General features: G+C 44.5%; 1 protein-coding gene across 7 annotated transcripts in view; it reads left to right on the top strand.

Annotated features, from left to right (window-relative positions):
* Positions 1 to 26,376, top strand: part of ERC1 (ELKS/RAB6-interacting/CAST family member 1) — a 524,735-nt gene that overhangs the window by 191,130 nt on the left and 307,229 nt on the right. For all 7 annotated transcript variants that reach the window (XM_024204585.2, XM_024204602.2, XM_024204575.2 and 4 more), the window contains one exon: positions 12,387 to 12,580. In XM_024204585.2, coding sequence (XP_024060353.1) covers positions 12,387 to 12,580 — 194 coding nt within the window. The remainder of the gene's footprint in view (positions 1 to 12,386; positions 12,581 to 26,376) is intronic.

Below are 26,376 nucleotides of genomic sequence, written 5' to 3'. Positions count from 1 at the left end.
TTTATACAGTTGATGGTGTATGTCCCCGCTAAGCGCAGTAGGTCAGCGGAGTGCGTCCTCAATACCGTGGGCATCGACTCACGGAGTGGTGCACTGTGGGTAGCTATCCCACAGTTCCCGCAGTCTCCGCCGCCCATTGGAATTCTGGGTTAAGCTCCCAATGCCTGATGGGGCAAAAACATTGTCGCGCGTGGTTTTGGGTACATGTTGTCAGTCACCCCTACCTCTGTGAAAGCAACGGCAGACAATTGTTTTGCACCTTATTTCCGTGCAGACGCCATACCACAGCAAGCATGGAGCCCGCTTAGCTCAGCTCACCGTCACCGCTGCTGTTGTGTCCTGGGTGCTGCTGGCAGCAGACGGTGCAGTAGGTCTGCAAACCATCGTCATCCACTGCAACTCTGCTCTCCTGCTGTTGTAAATGAGCTCAGTCTCAATTGAGTAAATGATGACTGAGCTCAATAGAGTAAATGAGCTCAGTCATCCACCGCTTCCTCTGCAACTCTGCGCTCCTGGTGCCATGAATCCACCTCGCATGTCCTCTCATCGTTCGGTATAAATATCTATTCTTGTGGTATCCGTCGTCATCCACTGCTTCCGCTGCAACTCTGCTCTCCTGCAGACACCATACCACGGCAAGCATGGAGCCCGATCAGCTCATCGCTGCTGTTGTGAGCATTGTAAACACCTTGCGCATTATCCTGCAGTATGTGCAGAACCTGCAAAAGCAGGCGAGGAGGCGACGACAGCGCGATCACGATAGTGATGAGGACATGGACACAGACTTCTCTCAAAGCATGGACCCTGGCAATTTGGACATTATGGTGGTAATGGGGCAGGTTCATGCCATGGAACGCCGATTCTGGGCCTGGGAAACAAGCACAGACTGGTGGGACCGCATCGTGCTGCAGGTGTGGGACGATTCCCAGTGGCTGCGAAACTTTCGCATGCGTAAGGGCACTTTCATGGAACTTTGTGACTTGCTTTCCCCTGCCCTGAAGCGCAAGAATACCAAGATGAGAGCAGCCCTCACAGTTGAGAAGCGAGTGGCAATAGCCGTCTGGAAGCTTGCAATGCCAGACAGCTACCGGTCAGTCAGGAATCAATTTGGAGTGGGTAAATCTACCGTGGGGGCTGCTGTGATCCAAGTAGCCAACGCAATCACTGAGCTGCTGCTATTAAGGGTAGTGACTCTGGGAAATGTGCAGGTCATAGTGGATGACTTTGCTGCAATGGGATTCCCTAACTGTGGTGAGGCGATAGACGGAACGCATATCCCTATCTTGGGACCGGACCACCTTGGCAGCCAGTACACAAACCACAAGGGGTACTTTTCAATGGTGCTGCAAGCACTGGTGGATCACAAGGGACGTTTCACCGACATCAACGTGGGATGGTCGGGAAAGGTACATGACGCTCGCATCTTCAGGAACTCTGGTCTGTTTGAACAGCTACAGGAAGGGACTTACTTCCCACACCAGAAAATAACTGTTGGGGATGTTGAAATGCCTATAGTTATCCTTGGGGACCCAGCCTACCCCTTAATGCCATGGCTCATGAAGCCATACACAGGCACCCTGGACAGTAGTAAGGAGCTGTTCAACTATAGGCTGAGCAAGTGCAGAATGATAGTAGAATGTGCATTTGGACATTTAAAAGCGCACTGGCGCAGTTTACTGACTGGGTTAGACCTCAGAGAAACCAATATTCCAATTGTTATTGCTGTTTGCTGTGTGCTCCACAATCTCTGTGAGAGTAAGGGGGAGACGTTTATGGGGGGGTGGGAGGTTGAGGCAAATTGCCTGGACACTGATTACATGCAGCCAGACACCAGGGCGATTAGAAGAGCACAGCAAGGTGCGCTGCGCATCAGAGAAGCTTTGAAAACCAGTTTCATGACTGGCCAGGCTATGGTGTGACAGTTCTGTTTGTTTCTCCTTGATGAAAACCCACCCCCTTAGTTCACTCTACTTCCCTTAAGCCAACCTCCCTCCTCCCTTCGATCACCGCTTTCAGAGGCAATAAAGTCATTGTTTCAAAATCACGCATTCTTTATTAATTCATCACACAAATAGGGGGATAACTGCCAAGGTAGCCAGGTTGTATTTTATACCCATTACTGTTCACCTCTATGTCCTTAACTACTTTCTCTTTCAAAATTTGTTCCAAGACCTTGCATACAATTGAGGTCAAACTAACAGGCCTGTAGTTTTTCTGAATCATCTTTTTCCCTCTTAAAAATAGGAACTATATTAGCAATTATCCAGTCATACAGTATGACCCCCAAGTTTACAGATTCGTTAAAAATCCTTGCTCTTGGGCTTGCAATTTCATGTGCCTGTTCCTTTAATATTCTTTAATATTCCCATTAACCATCCTGCCACTACCCCTAAGCTGTTTATTAGCCTCATTAAAAACTGAGGCTAAGTATTTGTTTAGGTGTTGGGCCATGCCGAAATAATCTTTAATCTCCACTCCATTCTCAGGGCTTAGTGGCCTCACTTCTTTCCTTGTTTTCTTCTTATTTATATGGCTATAAAACCTTTTATGATTGATTTTAATTCCCTTTGCAAGGTCCAACTCTGTTTGGCTTTTGGCAGTTCTCATTTGATCCCTACACTTTCTGAACTCCAAGAGGTAGCTTTCCTTGCTGATCACTCACATCTTCCATTCCTTGTAGGCTTTCTGCTTTCTCTTAATCACCTGTTTGAGATACTTGGTTAGCTAATGACTTGATGAGGTCATACGAGGGACAAATGCCTTATTTGTGACTCCTCCTGCACCAGAAATAAAAAAGCAGAGGGATTTCTGCCTCAAAATTCACCTCATGAAAGAAGCAATGCATCCTGCATCGGATCAAATCACCAACCACAATGTAGCAGATTCAAAATTCACAAGGAGCACCCCTCCAACTGCCGTTGATTCAAGGCACAAGTCTGGTGAGAAATAGTCACACTAGGAGAAACAAACCAGTTCAAGCAGATATTGACATCTCTGATAGGGCCTCGTGTTCCATGGCCACTGCGATTTCCATGAGGTGCTCTTCCTTGCAGCTCTTCCAAAGGAGCTGCAAAATACAACAGAAGATTTACCCTTCAAAGGGCCTAAACTATTTTCCAACAAAACAGAGGAAACAGTTTAGGCCACATTCTTCTAAGAGAAGGTTAAGACCTCCTTGATCTTGCCAGCTGCCTTCGTCTACGGGAGGCCCTTCTCACCAGACAGCTGCAATCTCCAGGCAGTCATTTTGACTAATTTGCTGACCATATCTCCTACCTGTGAAACGTGCCTGTTCCTCTTCCACTGTGCTTGGGCAAACATCACATCTGGCAAGTGTGGCTCAGCACATTAAAAGAGGGATATATTATCCAATTCACCTGCCTCCCTCTTCCCAACCCCATTTTCTCCATCCCTTTTCAGGCCCCTATCTCATAAGACTCTATTACTTCAAGAAGTATAGTCTCTTTGGGAATTGGGAGTGATAGAAGAGATTCCTTACCAACACAGGGGGAAAGGCTTCTGTTCCCAGTTCAGGATGGTCACCCTTTGTCAGGAACTACATGTCTTGAACCTAGGTCCACAGGCCTCTTAAAAGTTAGGCAGTCGCAGCCTGCCACCCACTGACCAGCTAACAGCTGCTAGAAGAGTAGCTGAACTCCAACAGAGAACTCCAGTCCTGGGATGTGATTGCTGGAACCCTGGGGGTCCTGATTGGTCCCCAGCCTCTATTTAAGCCAAGTACAGAAACAGAAAGCTGCCCATGCAGCTGGGTTCTCCCTGTTCAGGACTGTTGCTCCTTCACAACCTGCACAATGCTGCTGGTCTCCTGATAATCTGAGCCTGCCTCCTCCTGACACCTGATGCCTGGTTTGCCCTCTGGCCTGTCTCAGCCTCTGACCTCCAGGTATCTGACTCTTGACTCCTGCTCTAACCAGGCCAAGTCATGATGTCACCTCCTCCTTTTATATCTTCCAACTTGCTGGAAAGATCATTTGCTGTGACATGAGTCAAATAGTCTCCCTTGAGTATGTGCTATCTCTGAGAGGTTTCCATTGTACACAGTTCCTGGGGTAATCCTTGTACTATCTCTGAGAAGTTTCCATTGTTCACAGTTCCTTTTGAGTGTTTGTATTCTCCTCAATGAGCCATCAACGTTGTTTGGCCTTTTTATTGTTGTACTTGAAAGGCTGCTTGTGGGTGTTCCCAACCTCACAACATGTTTCAATGGCACATACATAGCGAAACTTCATATACAATGATAACACATACAACTTAACAGGATATTAATGTTCAACAGATTAAGACTTTTAAAATGATACCTCACAAAGTATACTTTTTACAAAAGATATCATACTTCTATCACCAATGGTGAATATGGGGTGCAGAATGTCTCTTTGAGGCACAGAGTGTTACAGTAACTAACCATTTTATGAGGCACAGTTTTTCTGTCATCCTCCCTATTAAGAATGCACTGGATAGTAAAAACAAGTAGTAAATCTGGAAAAAGGAGGTTTTTCTCACATGTTCAGACTTGGAGAAAGAGGAATGTGGGGAATTCTGGAGAGAACAGTGGAGATAAGAACAATTGTTAAGCTACTTGGAGTACAAAACTCCCATTCAATACATTTATTAAAATGTATACTATATGCAAATAATATACATTAATGAAATATTCTGACATGTTCCTTGCACAAAGATCAGGGAATTCATAATAAAATATTTCCCAAAAGAGAATTTTTTTTCATATCCTTCCTGCGCCGGTGTCAGCATGCAGAGTGGAAACCAGTCTCTTCGATTCCTCTTTGTCATTTGCTGATGCTTCCATTTGCTATGTGGTGTGGAGATCAACTATTCTGCCTTCCATGCTAAGGGTGCTTCTTATGGTTTAACATACAGCTCTCATAGCTGTATGTTAACACCAATATTACGTTTGAATTGAAAATTCTTGGTTTTGTTCTGATGCTGTATATCTTTGATTTACTTACATTGTTTAGTCAATGTTGTGGTGTCTTTACTGTCCTTCATGTCATGTCCTACTTGAGGTCTCTGTTGCCTAATATGGTGCTGCCCAGGTATTTTTTATATATAAGATAATGAATATAAAATGTGAAGGATAAAGTTATTTCATAAGAGGTAACATTTCTTTCCCACAGGTAGTATGTTATACAACTGAATTTGTTTTTGGAAAATTTCAGCCAAAACAGTTCAGTATTTTCCAGAATGAAGATTGGAAAAAATATACATTGTTTTGCCCATGTTAAAAAAATTCTGGCAACCTTTTCTTTTAAAAGCTCAGGTGATCCTATGCTTTTGGAGCAGGGACTTGAAATTTGGCAGAGGGTCGGCCTTTGTGTTAAGAATCTGCCTTGTCAGCCCTGTATTTATCCACTCAAATTTGGCCTTGTTATAAGCTTTTGAAAAATCACAGTTTGCACATGCTCAGTAGAGACTTTTTTAGATGTTAGCAGCTAAATTCCCCTAAGATTCTGTCCACACTGAGCATGTTTCAGCCTGGTGCTGACAAGGACTTTCTCTGCAGTTGAAGTTTTGGACTGCTGTATTTTGATTTAGGTCTGGGCTTCTGAATTGAGTGCAGGGGACCATGTCTCTCCCAATGACCACCCTTCTGGGGCCAGGCAGCTGACTTATCTGGATGCAGAGGGGACAAGAGTCAGAGCTCTGTGTGTGTGTATGTGTTGGGGGGGAGTAGATTAGGATAAGGTGCCAGGATGTAGGGCAGAAACTGGGTTGGGAGGCTGGCAGGGGCAAGGACAGGGAAACTTTCACTGTAAGTTGGGGTGGGGCAGAAACTGGGGATTGGTAGTGTAAAGAGAATGGGAGCTGTTGGGGGGACCGTGGCTGACTAGACAAGAGGACAGAGAGACGGGATGGGGGAACTGGGAGGGAGACTGAGATTGAATGAGACGCTAAGGATTGGGAGACTGGGACTGGGTGGACAAGGAGACTTGGAGACTAGGATCTGGGCTGGGGGACTGGGAAGGTGATTGGGACTGGGAGGGTGGGGGAGAGGTTTGGAGTTGGGGGAGTGTAGTTGGGCAAGATTAGGACTGACTGGGCAAGAAGACTTGAATTTGGATGAGGAACCTGAGCAATGGAGACTGAGAGTGGCTGGATGAAGAACATGGGACTGGGAGGAGGAGTCAGGAGTGGGGAAGAGATACAGGACTGGAGAAACAGCAGGTTCAAGGTGATGGTACAGAAGAGGTCTTGCATCAGGGAATGGGCAAAGGACTCTGCGCCCCATAGAGCCCATTTCTCTCCAGAGCTTGTAACAGAATTCAAGATTCCTGAGTCTCATAATTCCTCTGATGTCAGCAGGTATCTATGAAACTCACTTGCAAGTATCTATGAAACTCTCATCTCCCTCTTGAATTGGTCCACATAAAGGATGACAGCCTAGTACAGCTGTTAGTTAGCTCAGGTGGCAGAGATCTGCATAGTGGATCTAAAGGTTCCAACCTTGCTAATAATCATAGAGTTTAAGGCCAGAAGAGACCACCAGATCATCTAGTCTGATCTCCTGTATATCACAGGCCATCAACACCACCCAGTACGCGCACACAAAACCCATCAGCTGAAATTAGACCAAAGTATTACAGCCTGCAAGAAACTAAACTGTTATGTCACAGATAGAGACTGAGGTCAGGTCTACACTAAAAGGTTAGTTTCACCCATCTATGTCGCTGAGGGGTGTGAAAAATACACAGCCCTCAGCTTTCTAGTTAAGACAATCTAACTTCTAATGTAGACAGCGCTTGATCAATGGAAGAATTACTCTCGGGGAGGTGGATTACCTACGCTGATGGGAGAACCCCTCCGTGGGCCTAGGTAGTGTCCACACTGAATGCAGCTGCAGTGTTTCAAGTGTAAACAAGCCCTGAGGTGCACCACTTCTCGAGACTCTTGCAATGGCAAGGAATTGACTAAGAGAGAGATATGCAGAAGATTCCCGCAAGTGGCCTGCACCCCATGCAGAGAGAGTTATTGGAAACTGTTAAGGCCAGATCTTTGCTATCTGGTATAGTTCTGGCTCTTAGAACTCCCATTGACTCATAAGTAGCAAGCACTAAGTTTGGTGCTTAAGTGTTTTGCATGATGAAGACCTTATTTGCAAGCTCTTTTAAGCAGGGATCTGTCTACAAACTCCAAAGCCATGTGTTAATGTGCTCCCTTTACTTAAGGGTCTTGTAAAAATTTAATAAGCCTACTCTGAGTTTTTGAGTTGGTGACATACACACAATGAGAAACCAGGAGAACTTTAACTTCGTCTGTTTCTATAAGGTCTGTTGCACTTGCACAGCATGGGTCCTAAACACTCATTTAAAATACCCAACCAACCACTTGATGTTTTACTTCTCTTCATATTTTCAGTGTTGTCACTTGTTTGTTTGTGGTTTTGTTTGCTGCCTGTGTCGCTTTATTACTTACTTTTGCTTTTCTGTGTGTGTGAAGTATTAATCAAATTAAGAGTTGACATCCCATAGAAATTGTATAAGCCTGAGTGAATGCCCTTTACTCTCCTTTCCAAAAATATTGTATTAATATTTGCGATGAGAGCATGACTGTTTCTAGTTGACTCAGATTTGTATAGCATCTTAAAGCTGAGCTATGTGTGCAGATAATATGCATGCAAGAGGGATAGTTTTGGGAACTGCAAAAGTATGTAGCATGCTAGTGTTTTGGCAGATGCTTCATTTTTCGAGAGCAGCTTTCCATGAAGACTTAGTTATCTATGGTAGGAGTATGTTATTAAATTGGGCCTCTGGTGCATATTTTTTATGCTTACACTTAATGGCCATGCCTTTGTTTTATTTAAATAGCTGTTTTCACTATGCCAAATTTTGGTGTGTTTACTAGCTTGAGTTGTTAGGATGCTAAAATACATGTACTCCAAGGGCAATGTTAATTTTCTTTTTATTTGATTTCATATTAAATAAACATCTTAAGCAGTGCTCCTTGTTAATTATCTCTTGTTTTAATATTCTTTCTTCTTCTTCCATACCTAAAAATATATATTTAGGTTTTTTGTTTGTACTGTGGCGCACATCCACACATTACCTTGATATTGATGCTGCACATAACATTCATTATATACATGGATGGAAAATATTAGAGGGAACATTGGAGCACTATACTTGGAGAATTTGTTCAGTGTTCAAATACTACATTGAAGAGTTATTTTTATTTAAAAAAATCAATGTAACAGCAGGAAAAGACGATATACCAGAAATATATAGAATGTGCAACATGGCCAGGTTAACTTGGCAATAGAAATTTCAACTTTCTTGCATTTCACAGAATTATAGAATAGTAGAGCTTGAAGGGACATCAAGAGATTATCTAGTTCATACTCCTATGCTGAGGCAGGCTCAAGTACACCTAGACCATTCCTGACAGGTGGTTTTCTAACCTATTCTTAAAAACCTTCCGTTATGGGGATTCTACAACCTCTCTTGGTGTAACCCTGTACTTAATTATCCTTATAGTTATAATATTTTTCCTGATATCTAACCTAAATTTCCCCTCCTGTGGGCTGACTAAGTTGATTACTTCTTGCCCTAGTTTTAGTGGCCAGGGAGAAAAATTGATCACCATCCTCTTTGTAACAGCCCTGAACATATTTTTGATATTCTTTTTTAATGGTCACTGTGCATCATTCCTATTTCATTAATTTTAAATGCAAAAAACTGTCCAAAAAGGGACAAATAATGAAATTTCTTGTACTTAATGTTGATGTTTGAGTCTCAATTAATGTTTGAAGTTTGCACCTCTGTGAGATGATGGAGAATGAGATGATGAGAAGATGGAGTGGAAAGAGAGAACTTTCTTCATCTTTGAAGTGAACAGCATGGGGGAGGAGTAAGGCCTAGTCTGCACACCGTTTTTGTACTAATTTAACGATTTTGGTTAGAAGCGTGCTTTGTTTTTTTTAATCAAAATCATTAAATTAGTGCAAACCATAGTGTGGACACAGTTATATCGGTATAAAGGTACTTATACTGGTGTAGCTTATTCCACTAAATGTATAACTTTTAAGGGTTGTACTGCGTTAACTATACTGGTTTCAAACAGATATAGTTAAAGCGGTACAAAAATGTTGTGTATTCAAGCAGTAAATTTCAACTTTTGCGGCAGGTACTGTTTTTGCGTGAAGACTGTTCTTCAAAGCTGGGTTAACAGGACACCAACACAATTATTTATGATGGCTCTTCTTTGGTAATAGAAGAAGACAGTTATTTTAAAATCAGAGTTTAGAATTTGCCAAATATTGCATCGAGCAAAAATTATGGAAACACCATAAATTCTTGGGATAAACAATATTTTAACACCTATGATTTTCTCCTGTTGATTTTTCCTGAAGTTAAAGCTCTGGAGCTTTTTTTCAGTACTTTGCTGTTTTCTTCACTGAGCTATTTACAGTAGCCATAATGGAAAGCTTTTCAGGAGCAGCTTGAGTGCAGCATATCCTGTATCAGCTGAGTCATTGATAAGGCCTGGGAGGGAGAACATACAGTGATCTATCCACCTTGAACAAAAAAAATATTTTTAGTTACTTTCAAATTTTTTATAATCTGGTCAGGGTTTTTTCCCTTCACATTTGCTTGTGAACATGCTCCTCAGTGAAGATTATCTACATGCCATTTTAAAGCTATTTTTGACTCCTGTGTATGGGAGAAGATTTGTGGTAATTTTTGGAATTAGGAGAAAACAGGGTGTTTTTTTATTGTTATCCTTGCATAACTCAGATAGCTATGTTCAAACTGCCCCTCCAAAACTCACCATTGAACAGAGATGGAACATGGTTGATTTTAGTCCAAAAGCAATGTTCAGAAAAGTTTTATGTGTGAAAATGAGTCTACAAATGAAACTGTTTTTGCATTGTTTGCTATCATACAACTGTGATAATGCGAGTTAGATTTTGACAATTAGGCTAGGAATTGCACATTTAAAAAGGAGAAAGACTTTGTGTTTTCATTAATATTTGATCATCCCTTTCTTTCAAGTATCTGAGTGCTTTATAACTTTGAATGTTATCCCCGTTTTACCAATGAGAAAACCCAGACAAAGAAAGATGAGAAAAGTAATTTAATCTTTCACAGCAAGTCAGTGTCCAGAATAGAATCCTTATGTTATTCCCAGTCTCTAAATCGGACTACCAAACCATGCTGCTTTTGGTACCCAGGCACAATGGAAGAGCTGCCTTAATGCCTTTATTATTGTGTTCCGTTGTACACTGACGATGAAATTAGTGGATTATACCTTAATTGTACACTTTTTGCTTCTTTGTATATTATAGGAATGGTATTGTTTGTATTTGAATTTCCTTTTTCATTGTAAAAAATGTGGTGTTGAAGGGTGCCCCATAGTGTTAAATTGGGATTATAACCAATTTCTGCTCTTCTAGATCTTTATGCAAGTTTTTAAAAAATCTAAATGCATTGGCTTTCTCTCTTGTATGATAACTGAATACAATAGGATTTAAGACATGGTCACATAAAATGCATTGTCTGTGTAACCCACAAATTGGACCAAAGCCAGTCAGTAATTAATAACCACAAACTGGTTTCCAGTTTCCATAAGATCACATGCCATTTTCGTTGTGTGTGAGAGTATCTTACATACCAACATTCTGTGTTGTGTCTTTACCTGTAATCAATATAGTGTATAGTGTAAACAGCCCTCTAATTCTATAAGAACCAGACACGCTGACTTGTTCCATTTTCTAAAATGGAAAATGTACTTTCTTCTTCTTTTGGTAGTGTCTCTTGAGTAATTGTCAAGATACTTTTATTAACACAGAATAATATTAAATAGGAGAGTCCTGACAGTAGATCTCCATTAGCCGTTATAGCTTATTTAGGATGAGAGAGCTCAGTAATCTGGCTAGCAGCCAGTTTTACATTTTTTCACATTTCCTGATTATCTGATTATGTATTTTGGATTACTTTAAAGGGTCTGGAGGAGCATTTGTTAAAACAAACATTTTGAGAGGTTGGGGATGCAACCATATTCAGTAGGGAAGAATTCAGGCTGTCTCTATGGCGAAAAATCAGGCTTAACTCACTTCTGTCTTATTGTGGTCTCTCCTAGGACGCATTGCTTATAGTACCTTTTATGTTTGCTCTATTAGTGTATTATAATTGCTCCTTTGGAAGCAGCAAATTATAATACTGATATTTATATGCTGCTGTAGTTATAGCTTTGATTACATTTAAAAGTAGCTCTTGGACTCCCAGTGTAGTGGGTTTAGGTTTGCCGCACTTTGGGTCAAAATCTTGGCGCCTTGTCAATCCCCTTTCCACAGTAGTGCAAAGGGAATTGAAACATCAGCCATGTCATAGGTGTCACAGTGTGCTCTGGTAGTCTTGGCTGGCCGAGCAGCTTTTGGGAAACTGCGATCCACTGGAGCAAGTTTGACCAGGCCTGAAGCTGCTTTTACTTACATCAAGGGCTAGTTTAGCATCCGAGATCAAGGAGGAGTAGAAAGATAGCATCAAGATGACTATGTCCTTTCCACCTACTTCCCTCCAGATATGCTGAAAACTCTTCTGTGTTAACTGGGAATCTAATCCTTGGTTTGTTAGTTTAAATTCCAGTATGTATATCCATTTCCCTGTATTTTTACCACCCTTGGGAACTGTTGGATTCAAATTCATTGCACTGTTCCTGTACACAAAGCAGTGGAACTAGGCTCTTTGCTGGGGTCACTTTGTCCTGAGCCTTCTCATTATAATGTTTCTCTGTGCGCTAAAGTGTGATTTCTAGAAGTCCTTATACTTTCATCTCTCCAAGTCCTAAATATACTCTCAAGCGCATTCCTTTTTTATGAGTAAGTATAATTATATTCCTTGATTCCGCCCCTCCCCCATCAATATCCCATTACCCTGCACTGTTTTTGTTCCTCATGAAGAGATCAGCTTCAGTTTTTATTTTTAAAGAGCACAGTTAATGCTGCTAACAGGGTGGTGATGGGTGCACTGGAGTGTTATGCGTCAGATGCAGATTAGGCTTCTGTTTGTAGACTTTTGTTGGGGTGCTGAAAAGATGGGACTAAATAGGCATATATTTGGAAAAAATAATTTTTGAAATTACTTGTTTTCTTTCTGAGCTGCCAGCATGGTGCAAATTGAATGTCAAAGCTCTCTTTAAAAAACCCATACAAAATATCTATTTCATTATTCATCTCCTATTAACTATCCCACTGATGCAATGTAACTTACAGGAACTTGGTGCCCATGACATTTTCCATTGTAATGGATGAATTTATCATTTAGAATTAGCTATTTGGGTACTTTGTGCCCTGCAATGATTGTGAATATGTTATACATGTGTGAGAGATGGTTCTTGAACTGATTTCTTTGCAGGCTCATGAAGCTACACTGGAGGCTAAGGCCAGCCCAGAGCTGAATGACCGATTCCAGCAGTTGGAGCGGGAGGTGGCACTGTACCAGGAAGACACCAGTAAGGCTCAAGCTGAAGTGGATCGTCTTCTGGAAATCCTGAAGGAGATGGAAAATGAAAAGAATGATAAAGATAAAAAGATAGCAGAACTTGAGAGGTAAGAGGGATGTATGGGTACAAGGGAGAATTGGGGCTGAAGGAAGTGGAAATTGATTATTCAATTTCTTCTTTTCTCAGTAATCCTTAAGTGCCTGTGTTGGGAAAATCTGCTCTGGGTTTTGCTTCTTTGGTCCTTGACCTCAGTTTCTTAATCAAGTTTAAAGATGCCTGGCTGCAGTTCTCTGACTGGATGTTAAGAAAATAGAGCTGATGCATCTGAACTATAAGAGAAAAGGAGATGGGAGGAAAAGTTGCTGAAATCATTGTGTTCATTGAGGAAGAGAAATAAATGACGTTTATGCTTCTGGTTAATAAACTGTTGAAATATCGCTGACCTCCAACACAGACTGGGCAAATAGATTTGTAGGGACTGGAATGCTAATTGTTGCTGCAAGTCCCTTTGACAGATGCTGTGGAATACTCATAGAAACAGAAGTGAACTTCAAATATGTTCCCTCTGCTTCATGTAAACTGCTTTTGTCCAAACCATACTTAACTCCAGCACTTTTTTTTCAGTTATTTCTCTCTCTCTCTACATTGGCGCCATGGTGTTTTATTTTTCTAAATCCTGTTCATTTTCTGGTTGGGGAATTATGTCGTGTGGTGATGCCACTGGCCTTTGGGATCAGAATCACTAGCAATAGATTCCATGGAAGGCATGGAAACAGCTTCTGTCTCCTTAATGTAGTCTCTTCTCTCCCTCAGCAAAATGTCCGGATGGATACTCCTGGGGGAATTCTGTGCCACTGCACATGTGCAGAATTTGTGTTCCCCACAGATTTCTTTGCTTCACTGCAGAAAAATGACTTTCTGACGTAGAAGCAAAGGAAAGCCACAAGAGCAGTATGTTTTGGGTGCCCAGGGCAGCTGGCAGAGAGATAAATCACTGTGGGTCAGGAGGCAGGACTGGGGAAGACCCAGCTGGTGGCTCCTACCCTGCGCTGGGATCAGCTGCTAGTCAGAGCTGGGCCGGGGAGGACGGGACTTCCTCTTTTCCTGCACGGCATCTGGGGCCGGGTCAGACCCACCCCCAGATTTCTCCCCTGGCTGCAGGAAGCTCTGCAAACTCCCTTGCTTCCTTTATCCGTCGCTCCTCAGCTGCAGGGGGAGGCATCCCTCTACAGGAAGCTGCCCCCCCCCATCTGCCCAAACCCCATGCATCCAGACCCTCCTGCCGAGCCTCACCCCCCCACACTCAGAACCCCGCCCCACTCTGCCTGCACCTGGACCACCCCAACGAGTCACCCACATCTGGGTCCACACCCCACTGAGCCCTAACCAGTTGAACCTGGATCCCCACCCTGCTGAGCCCCCCTCCCCCCGCATCTGGACCTCCCATTGAGCCCCCACACCCAGATCCCCCCTGCCGAGCTCTATCCCCACCACACCCAGACCACCCCACCGCCGAGCCTCAACCACCTTCACCTGGACCCTCTTGCAAAGTCCAATTACTGTTGCACCCAGAACCCACAACAAGCCCCTGTACATCCAGATCCCCCACTGAGCTTCCCGCAGCCAGATTGCCCCACACAGAATCCTCTCAACCCACCTCTGTGCAGCCAGTGGCCTATGCTTCTCAGTGCCATGATAGAGCCTCCACATTTATTTGACCAATAAAATTTGCAGAATTTTAATTTTTTTGGTGCAGAATTTTAAATATTTTGGCACATAATGCCCTAGGAGTAGATGTAAGATAAGTAGGGACAGCAATGTGTTACTTTCTGACCTTCTATTTTGTAATGTGCCAAGCACCTTTTGGGGCTTTTTAAGCTCTAGTATTGAAAATAACATATATGTTATGTTTGCTTTGATAGTCACTTTGAAAAACAATTAGCCTGGGGAAACTAAATGGAAATTTATATTTTTCACAAATGCCATGTGGCATGTTAAACACTTTTTTTTGATACTAGAGTGGCTTCTGTATGTTATCCCATCAGGACTTAACTGCATTGCATTCAGTGTCAGGAAAACTATAAAAGTTGAGGAAGAGACCTGAGCAGAACTTTCATTTGTAACATCACTAAAGCCATGTCTGAAGGGCCTTTCTAGATCTTCTTGCTGGTGTTACTGTTGTTTGGGCATGGGAAGCCTCTTCCTGCATGTCAGACCACCCATGCCAATCTGGGACCTCAATCTAGTTCTGAGAGACCACCCTTCAAAGCCCATGGCAACTTGCTCTCTGTTACACTTGTCCATGAAGACAGCATTTCTAGTGGCCATTACCTCAGCACAAAGGATAGCGGAAATAGCAGTGCTGATGGCATACGGTCGTTTTTAAAGACAAAGTCACATTGAGGCTGCTTCCCAAGTTCCTCCCCAAAGTAGCCTTCACCTTTCATATGAATCAGCTAATTCACAAAAACCGCATTGTGATAACAGGGAGGTGATATTACATATGCTAGATGTTAGGAGAGCTGTAGCATTTTCTTTGGACAGGACTAAGGACTTTAGGAAGTCTCCTAGACTCTTCCTTTCATTTGCAGAAAAATCAAAAGGTTCCACAATATCAGTTCTTCTTCGAGAGATGTCCCTGTGGGTGCTCCACTCCAGGTGTTGGTGCGTCCCTGCGCCTTCGCTCGGAGATTTTTCGTAGCAGTACTCGTACTGGCCACGCATGCGCAGAGGCTGCCCCCCACTGTGAGTCTAGGATAATAGTACGCATGCGTGGCCAATCTCCTCAGTTCCTTCTCTACCGTCCCCGGCCTGAGACGGAGCTCAGCAGACTCGTTAGGGAATCCCTCACTTTCTTACAATTACCTGTTATAGTAGTTAGTTTGTTGTCAGTTCTTGTTAGTCTAGTTTATTAGTTCTTTATCTGTAAAAAAAAAAAAAAAAAAAAAAAAAAAAATTTCTCTCAGCCGTAGCCGCTTCTACCATGCCTGGCTCCACAGGCTTTAAGCACTGCTCTACGTGCAAGGATGCTATCCCGCTCTCTGATGGCCATTCTCTTTGTATAAAATGCCTGGGGGAAACACACATTCCCCAAAAATGTGCCCACTGTACCAAACTCAGTTCCAGGGCACGAAAGGACAGGGAGCTCAAACTGAAACTGCTCCTCCTGCAGAAGTCTATCGGGTCAGTTTCAGACCCAGGCGCTGACTCCTGCTCTACTGCCCGACACAGCCCCCCTGCTTCAAAAAACCTGAAGAAAACTTCAAAGAAGGGGCAGCCCTCTCCAACAAGGAAGTTGGTGTGGCACAAAAGTGCCTCAGGCAGGTCAACAGTTTCCCTGCCTGTGTTTCCTTGCCTCAGCACTTTTGAAGAGCCGGGCTCCTCTGGCACCGCACGAAAGCCGCCTCGGGTTGCGGCTGCGGCGCGAGGCACCGATGCCGAGGCTACAGGCTTTCAGTTGCCTGACTCGTTTATGGCACCATTCGGCACCGAGATGGACGCGGTGCCGACATTTCCCGCCCTGGCTGACCCTCAGCGGGCTGATGTTGCCCCCCCGGCACCTACCACGGCACCGGCAACCTCGGCACGGACTGACAGGGAGATCAAAGGCAAAAACCCTGCTCAGAGGAATGTTCCCTCAGGGCAACTTCCTCCTCCACAGTTTTTACTTCATGCAGGAGCCTCACCTCTTCAATTTACTCAGACAGCAGATCTATCGGTGTCACCTATTCTGCAGTCTCCCCTGATGACTGCCTGTTTTTCTCCAATGCATGACTCTGGATCAGAACAACCTTCCTCCAGTGAGGAGGAAACTGATCCACAGGCAGTTTTTTCTCCTGATCAAGACTCCCACACCCCAATTAACAGGGGTTACAAACAAATCACCTCAGCCTGTTATCAGGATCCTGCCCCATGGGGAGTGAACCCTTGGATGGCACCACCTATGCCCTCCCCACCACCATGGCAATGTTGGGCACCATGGGTATCGTACCCCCGAGAACGCATGCGCTACGGCACTTCGACCAGGCGCAACGCCGGTTTAGCACCGCCACGTGACGGATCTGCCGGTGACATAAGATACCAGGCAGCACCGTCACACTCCCAGGAGCAACTGAGTCCTGCTCCTATTCCAGCAGAGCCCGACGTAACGCCTGAGGAAGCCTTACTTCCCCTTCCTCCAAGACCGTCGGATGACTATGCAAAATTCCAAGACCTCTTTAAAAGAGCTGCCGGTGACTTAAAAATTAACTTGGAGGAAGTCACTGAACAACAGCATGAGCTAACAGACATCCTGCAGCCCTCTTCTTCCTCTAGAGTGGCATTGCCAATCAACGTAGCCCTTTTAGAACCCGCTAAATCCATCTGGCAGAATCCAACCACAAGCCTACCTACTTGTAAACAAGCGGACAGGAAGTACTTCATCCCTTCAAAGGGCTCTGAATTCCTTTTTACCCATCCGGCGCCAAACTCATTGGTAGTGGACGCAGCGAACCAGAGGGCCAAACAACAGTACGCCCGCTCCACCCCAGCCAACAAAGACAGTAAACGCCTGGACCTCTTCGGCCGTAAAGTATATGCATCCTCGACGCTACATTTTCGCATAGCTAATTATACCGCAGTCCTTGCAAAATATGACCACAAAAACTATAGTAAGTTCATGGATTTTATTGATCACATCCCAGAGCAGAAGAAACAACAATTCACAGCTCTGGTTTCTGAGGGACAAACCATATCACGCACCGCTCTCCAAGCGGCCCTCGATGTAGCTAACACTGCAGCAAGGTCGACCGCCACAGCAGTGGTCATGCGACGGGGTTCATGGTTCTCTTCCTCCTTCTTCCCTCGAGAGGTCCAGAGCACCATTGAAGATCTTCCCTTCGACGGGGAAAAACTTTTTGCCTCCACCACAAACGACATGCTTCATTCGATGAAGGATGCAAGAGCAACCCTCCGGTCCCTAGGCCTCCAGCCACCTGCAACCAGAAGACGACAATTTAGATACCAACCTTATCAACGTCCACGCTACCCCACATTTACACAATATTCCTATAGACCGCAGGAACAACAGCAGCCGCAACAACGCCAAAGACCAAGATTCCAACATCGTCGTCCTAACTCTACAGGGGCACTGCAACCCCCTCCAACTAATAGGCATATTTGAAGCATTGGTCGAGGGTTTAGAAAACAGCGTTCCCACTTCAGCCGGCACTCCTATCTTTGGACACCGCCTATGACCATTCTCTCATCAATGGCAAAAAATTATATCCGACAAATGGGTCATAGAGGTAGTTACAATTGGATACGCCATCCCCTTCCTCTCCCTCCCTCCCACCCACCCACCCTCCCCGTCCCTCTTCAGGGACCCATCTCACGAGCAACTACTCTTCCAAGAAGTGCAGCATCTCCTTCAACTGGGAGCAGTAGAAACTGTGCCAGAACGACACAGAGGGAAGGGGTTTTATTCCCATTATTTCTTAACAGAGAAGAAAAATGGGGGATGGCGACCAATCCTCGACCTCAGGCGGCTCAACAAATTTGTCAAAAAGCAAAAGTTCAAGATGGTCACTCTCACCACTATAATCCCAGCGCTGGAGCAGGGCGACTGGTTTTCAGCCCTCGACCTACAGGATGCCTATTTTCATGTGCCTATACACCCGTCCCACAGACGATTCCTACGCTTTACTCTCGGCTCCACACATTTCCAATACCGGGTTCTCCCCTTCGGACTGTCCACGGCCCCCCGTGTTTTTTCCAAGATCCTAGCCGTAATTACAGCCTACCTCAGAAAACAAGGGGTCGTAATATTTCCTTACCTAGACGATTGCCTCCTCAAAGCTTCAACGTTCGACGAAGCTCTCCGATCCATACGACTTACCATCAATTGTTTCCTACCTTTAGGCCTGCAAGTAAACAAAAACAAATCCACATTATACCCCACCCAACATCGGGAGTTCATAGGGGCATACATAGACTCCCGGACGGGGTTGGCATCTCTCCCACCAGCCCGCTTCAATTCTATAAGTCAACTGGCCACAACGATTCGCAACAGTCCCCAGGTGACTGGGACTGCCTACAAATACTAGGTCATATGGCCTCGTGCACCTCCGTCGTCCAAAATGCACGTCTACACATGAGGTGCTTCCAAGCGTGGTTGGCCATGGTGTACAGACCGAATGTGCATCCTTTAAACAAGACTCTCTCCATACCTATCCGAGTCAAAGATTCTCTACAGTGGTGGACAATTCACTCCAACCTCTGCTCTGGAGTCCCCTTTCTTCAGCAGGCTCCATCCCTCATACTGACGACCGATGCATCTCTGACAGGATGGGGTGCACACATGTCTCACCACACAGCCCAGGGGCTTTGGTCTTCAACCGAGTCCTCTCTCCATATAAACGTCCTAGAACTTCGAGCCATTCGCAATGCGTGCCGTCAATTCCTGCCACTGATCAAGAACCAACACGTACGCATAATGACAGACAATATTGCATGCATGTTCTACGTGAACAGGCAAGGGGGAGCTCGATCCCACTCTCTGTGCACAGAGGCTCTGAAGCTCTGGAACTGGTGCATTGCGAACAATATCCGGGTATCAGCGGCCTATCTTCCCGGAGTGATGAATACCACAGCGGACGAACTAAGCAGACGTTTCCCGTGGGATCACGAATGGGAATTAAACGAGCACACCATTCACAACATATTCCGCATTTGGGGCTACCCAGAAATAGACCTCTTTGCAACTGCAAAAAACAAGAAAAGTCCCAATTTTTGCTCCAGAGCAGGGCTAGGCAAACATTCCTTGGGAGACGCATTCATGATCCCATGGAACCAAAACTTACTCTATGCGTTTCCCCCGATACCGGTTCTGAACAGGGTCCTGATAAAAATACGAACAGATGGGGCCGAGGTGATCCTAATTGCCCCATCATGGCCCAGACAGCCCTGGTTTCCGTTTCTCACCAAAATGTCGATTCGACCACCAATCCCCTTGCATCTCATTCCGAACCTCCTATCACAACAACACGGCCGTTTTCTCCACCCCAACCTACCCATGCTCCATCTCAAAGCATGGTTCCTCCATGGTTCTCCCAAAACGAACTAGATTGCTCTGAACAAGTTCAAAGAGTGCTCCTACATAGCAGAACACAATCTACTCGCACCACCTATCTATGTAAGTGGAAACGATTCACACACTGGTGTTCAACTAAACAACTTAGTCCCACGTCAGCATCTCTTCCGCTCATACTTGAATACCTATTGGACCTTAAGCAATCCGGCCTTTCTTCCAGTTCCATCAGGGTCCATTTAGCTGCTATTACAACTTTTCATGACAAAATCGATGATACTTCTGTATTTGCTCATCCGATCACCAAGCGCTTCCTTAAGGGACTACAAACCCTATACCCAGACATAAAACCACCCACCACTCCGTGGGACCTTCATCTAGTTCTATCTTGCCTAACTCAGCAACCATTTGAACCCCTAGCCACGTGCTCCCTTTTACACCTTTCGATGAAAACAGCATTTTTAGTGGCAATTACCTCCGCCAGGCGGGCAGGAGAAATAGCAGCTCTTATGGCAGACCCACTATATACGCTATTTTTCAAAGACAAGGTTACCCTCAGGTTACACCCCAATTTTCTTCCTAAGGTACACTCATCATTCCACATTAATGAGCCGATACACTTACCAACCTTTTTCCCGAAGCCACATGCGAACTCATTCGAAGCCTCAATGCATACACTAGACGTACGTAGGGCCTTGTCCTTCTATTTGGATAGAACCAAACCTTTTAGAAATTCTTCCAGACTTTTTGTCTCCATCGCGGAGCGTTCCAAAGGTACGCCTATTTCTACCCAGAGACTTTCTAACTGGATTTCCCAGTGCATCCGGTTGTGCTATCAGATAAAGAAAGCTACACCTCCAGACGGCATCAGAACACACTCCACTAGATCTATGGCTGCCTCTGTAGCATTCTTACGCAAAGTTCCCCTGGCTGATATCTGTAAAGCAGCCACCTGGTCCTCTGAGCACACATTTGTTAAACACTATGCCCTTACTCGAGGCCCTCTATCTGATATACGTTTGGGCAGGGCTGTACTATCAACGGCGTTCCTATCAGATCCGAAGTCCCTACCTCCTTAAGATATACGGCTTTTAAGTCACCTGGAGTGGAGCACCCACAGGGACATCTCTCGAAGAAGAAGAGGAGGCTACTCACCCTGTGCAGTAACTGACGTTCTTCGAGATGAGTGTCCCTGTGGGTGCTCCACTACCCACCCTCCTCCCCTCTACTTCGGAGTTGGGGTAGCCTCCGTTGTAGAGAAGGAACTGAGGAGATTGGCCACACATGCGTACTATTATCCTAGACTCTCAGTGGGGGGCAGCCTCTGCGCATGCGTGGCCAGTACGAGTACTGCTACGAAAAATCTCCGAGCGAAGGCGCAGGGACGCACCAACACCTGGAGTGGAGCACCCACAGGGACACTCATCTCGAAGAACGTCAGTTACTGCACAGGGTGAGTAACCTCCTCTTCAAAGACTCAAAATGGGTCTCCAGTTGTATTAATCACTGTTACCATGCGTGCAATCTGCTGCCTCGGTCGGGAATCCGCACGCTCTCCACAAGATCAGTTTCTACCTCAGTCAGGTCTCTTAAAAATGTCCCCATCTCAGAAATTTGCAGGGTGGCAACCTGGGCCTCTGCCCATACATTCTCAGAACACTACGTGAACAGTTTAGACTCAGCCTCTTATGCCATCTTCGGCTCCACAGTACTGTCTTCAATAACAGCCTTCACGCCAAAGCCTCAACCGTCCGTGGGGGATATTGCTGTAAAGTCATCTACAGCGGAGCATCCATAGGGACACTACTCAAAGAGGAAGTTACTCACCTTGTGCGGTAATCATGGTTCTTCGAGATGTATGTCCCTATGGGTGCTCCACAATCTTCCCTCCTCCCCTCTACTTTGGATTTATCAATAAGGAGCTCTGTGGTAGAGAATGAATTGAGGGTGGTTCGCTCATGCAGTGCTTGATAGCCTCGAGGCAGACCACAAAGGGGTGGGGGCGGCGCATGCCCGGGCCAAAAGGACACTGCTACCTAAAATCTCCAATTAGGGGCACAGGGGCGCAAATACATCTATAGTGGAGCACCCGTAGGGGGACACATCTCAAAGAACCATTGTTACTGCACAAGGTGAGTAACTTCCTCCTCCATGCGCCCAAGACCAGAGAATTCTTGCAAACAGTCTCTTTTGGTCCACATCTGCTCCTCTGCCATCCTAATACTCTACACCAAGAGCACAAGGGGTGGGATGGACCAACTGCCTCTTCAGTTCCTTCTTACTGCTGCATGGTTTGAGTCAGAACTTTCAATGTCCAGAGCCTCTCCTTTATTCTCCAGTCTTGTTTTCAAACCTGTTAAAATTTCAGAGTTTGTCAGTTTTATCTTTAGTATAGGTAGTGTAAATTGTTTTTAATAGTATAGTTAGTGATTAGTTAGGTTCCCCACCCCATGGAATCCTTCTGGTTCCTAATATGGTAATTAGATTATACCCAGAACACCACACTTCAAAAACTGTCTCCCCTGTCCCCGCTCCTACTTGGTCAGTGACAACCACCAGTGCTGCTTTGGGAAAGTGCATATCTCTGCCAGGTACAGTATCTGTCGCTTCTTCCCTATCCGGACCCATCGGGTGCAGGAATTGCTGCTTAAAAAGTACAACATGGAAAAAGATACGAGACCCCAGTCAGTCCCAGGCCGGGGGACCCCTGTATATCGACCAATCAGAAAGAAGCGCCCCTCCTACCATGGTGCCTGACTCAGGAGTGAGAGAGATTACATCTATGGACCCTCTCAGGGCTGTCAGAAGAGTAGGGAATGCTCTCATAAGCAGAAGAGCAGATCCTCCTCTAAGTCCACTCCAAAGGGGACAGATCTGATACTGTCCATGTCAGTCAAGTCTTCGCACTCAGCCCACAAAGACATAAAACATCCTAAGTCCCCAGGACAAGATAAAAACTCATAAGAGCAAGGCTCTATTTGTACCAAACTGCACGATCCTACACTCTCTTAGGGCAGGTGGTGGACCCCATGCCTTGGGTCCAGTGATACCCCGTGCCTCCATAGCCCACCTTCGATTTTTCCTACAGGCCCTACTGGGGACCATGGGACCCATATGCAAGATACCCAGGGTCTGTGTTATCTAATAGGGAGTCATACCATCCCTACACTCTGAGAGAACAACTGGAGATTTCTCCTCATCCTGTTGAAGAGGAAGCTAATGAGTTGGATCCACTTGTCCCGCCAGTATTGACAAAGATGCCCTGAAGATTTGACTGGACAAGGCACGAGTCATCCTAATCACTGCAAATGCCCAGGTAGTTCTGATTTCTAAGTCTTCTACAAATGTTATCCTGTCCACCTATCAGCATTCAATTCTTCTTGGATTTCTTGACCCAGGAGAATGGCAGAGTCAAGCATCCCAACCTTGATGCACTTCATCTCATGGCTTGGTATTTGGATGGGCATCAAACTTAGAATGTTCCTGTTCTAAAGCCATGCAAATAATTCTTAATAAGAGCAAAAAGGACTCCATCAGGAAATATCTTGCCAAGTGCAAAGGTTTCTATCTCTGGGTTCAGCAAAACCACATATCTCCAGAAACAGCAGACATTATGGCTATTTTGGATTATCTTTTTACTCTGAAGATTATGGGCTTTTCCTTTAGTTTGCTATGGGTTCCCCTGGTGGTAATCAGTGTGTGTTACCTGCTTTGGACAGTTATTGCATCTTTACTCACCGAGGAACAGCCAGTTTTTTGAAAGGTCTAATCAGAACCTTCCCACCAGTTTAATAAAAAAAAAAAAAAAGCCACCCCCTCACTGGGACCTTAACTTAGTGTTTTCTGCGCACACTAAGCCACCATTTAAACTGCTAGCTACATATTCCATGTCTCATATGTCCATGAATGTTGCCTTCCTTGTTGTCATCGCCTCGGCCATAAGGGTAGGTTTATTCCGGGCCCTAAAACTATATACAATGTTATATAAGGACAAAGTCTTGCTACCGCTATACCCGAAATTCATTGCTAACATAGTTTTGGAATTTCAAATAAACCAGTCAATTCAACTACCTGTGTTTTTTCTGAAGCCCCAAGCCTCTCCCAAGCAGAGAAGACTTCATTCCCTTCGCATAAGACGTGCATTTGCATTGCAGAGAACAAAATCGATCAGTAAGTCACCTAAACTATTCATTACTGTAGCAGAGTGAGTCCAAAGTCAAGCTATATCCTCTGAGGATCTCTACATGGATCTCTGGTTGTATCCTACTCTATCAGTTTGCACAGCTTCCTCACCCACACAGGGTAAGGGCTCACTCTACAAGGTCAGAAGGGGCCTCACTATCATTACTCCAAGAGGTGCCCCTTCTTGATGTTTGCAGGACAGCTATGTGGCACTCCATCCACACATTCTTGAGACGACATGCTTTGGTCCAAGACTCCTTTGCTGACACATTCTTTGGGACAGAGGTTTTACAAACAATACCACCTTCATCCTTACACCCTCCTCTCTGAATACTGCTTGTCAGTCACCCACAGTGGAATACACATAGGGACCAGCACTCGAAGAACAAAGGGAAATTACTTACTTTTGCAACTGGAGTTCTTCAAGATGTGTAGGTCCTTATCTGTATTCCACTACCCGCCCTCCTTCCCCTATGCTTTGGATACTGGCAAAATTCTCAGTAGAGATGGAACCAAAGAGGCGGTCTGTCTGCCTTGCCCTACCCCTCTCATTGTAGAGCACCAGGAGAGCAGGGGTGCACATACAGACTAATGGACGCCACTTGCAAGAATTCTCTGGTATCAGGCATGTGGAGCACATGCATACCCACAGTGTAATACGCGTAGGGGGATACAGAACCCAGTTACAAAGTTAAGTAACTTCCCTTCCTACAGCCTCATCTCAGTATGCCCCATGCTATTTGATTAGTGGTTTGTTGCCTCCCAGATAAGCGCAGCCTTTTCTCTTGTACCTCAACTGTTCTCACCTTTTCCCCCTCACCACAAAATTCTTCTCTGAAACTTTTCTTCCTCTGCCATGAGTTTTCAGATAAGAGGAGAGGTAGTATCATATCTGCTAAATGTATAGGTTGTTCCTGTTTTTGTCTTTCGTGCTTGTTTGTGAAATGGTCTTGCACACTTACCTGATATGCATGTCACTGTCTGGTTCCTGTAGAAGATAAGTGCTTGGTGCTTTAAAGCAGCCATTCCCAAACTGTGATTAAAAAAAAAAAAAAAAAAAAAATGTTGGCTTCTTCTGCTACTTTTACAGTTGTTCGAGTTCTTCAAAGGAAAGAATAGCTTTACTGCGGGTTAAAAAAAAAAAAAAAGCCAAACTAGTTGCCTTTGCTACAGGCTGCTGCCACATGGAGGTGGAGAAGAAACAAGTTTCATTCAGAGAACATAACTATTAGTGCACATGAGAACTTATAGCATAGAGGATTGTCAGGAGCCCTTCTCTGTGCTTTCCCCTCCCCAAAAGAAAAGGGCACAAGGAAGTTGGATAGCATGTCATGAAGAGAAAATGAGTAGCAAGGTTGCATGTATAGAGGGAGAAGAGGAAAAGGAGACTAGATAGCAATAGGAAGTATTTGCAGGGAAGCAGTGAAGAATAAAGAATAAGAATTCAGTAGATTGGAGCGGAAGCTTAACAGAAAAACAGTAGACCATCTGCATAACTTTTTTGAGAGAGGACAAAACTGCATTAAATTTAATTTTAAATACAGGAATACTTTTTCACCTAAAGAATTGCTCTAGTTGCTACAGGGATGTTATTCAATTGTGAATGGAAGGGGAAGTTCCCTCAATCTATTATTATGATTCACAGTGTAAGAAAGTTTGAGAACTGCTCTAGAGTCAACACAAGACTCAAAGCACCAGTTCATTAATTCATATCATCTCTTTTTGGATGAGTTTTTGTCCTGAGGAGATGTGGGAGATGGGTTGTTTTCAGCACTTCCTTTCTGGATAAGCAGTTTAATGGTTTTTGTTTCAGTGCCTCTTTGCTTATGTTGTTAAGGGACATGTCTGGCTGCTCAGTTCTTTTTACTAACCGTTTGGTTTCTGTATTGCCATCTCATAATCTCCTCTTTGTGTCTGTAATTTTTCATTTTGTGTGTTTTGTTTGTGTTTTCCCACCCTTTTTTCCCATTTTTGTCTTCCTGTTCTGGTTCCATTGGGCTTTTGCTTTTTTTTTTTTTTTTTTTTTTTTTTTTTTTTTTTTTTTTTTTTTTTTTTGACCATGCCTTTTCTCAGAAAGCACGTCTCCTACAAATTGCACCCTCCATGCCAGGTGTCAGTCCCTACACTGCAACACTTAAGGGGGGTTGTGTGGGATTTCCTGGGAAAGTGAGTGTCGTATAAGTCTACTGTTACCTGCTGGGGTGAAGTATTACTGCTGGCTGGCTGCTGCAGCTGTTGAAGTTTGCTGTGATTATGCTTTCTTTGTATTAAAGAGGAAATAGTCTAGTTATGTCAAGTTCAACTCTCGTCGTTTGCATTCAAGTCATGTTGCACTGGCTACAGACACAGTCTAAGGTTTGCTACTATTACTTAAGATTTAAACATGGCAAAACTTATTGCTTTTTATTCTTATTTTCTGCTCCTTTCCTTCCTCCACTCTTAGCCCAAACCTCTATCCTACATTCTCTCTCTATTAACTAAAACTCCAGTACTGTAAGCTGTCTCAGCAACTGCCTTGATAGAGGTCTGTATTGTCTCATGCTTGAGTCTTCTTGTGACTGTGTTATCCTTCAATAAACAGGCAGAATTAAAGTAGAAGAGAAAAAAATTAAGGATGATATTGAGCATCAAAGTAATTGGAATGGTTAAAATGT

Source organism: Terrapene carolina, unplaced genomic scaffold, assembly GCF_002925995.2.
Source record: "Terrapene carolina triunguis isolate 2854851 unplaced genomic scaffold, T_m_triunguis-2.0 Scaffold190, whole genome shotgun sequence".
Lineage (NCBI taxonomy): Eukaryota > Metazoa > Chordata > Testudines > Emydidae > Terrapene > Terrapene triunguis.
Note: the sequence above shows the minus strand (reverse complement) of the source record. Positions and strands in the feature narration are given on the sequence as shown.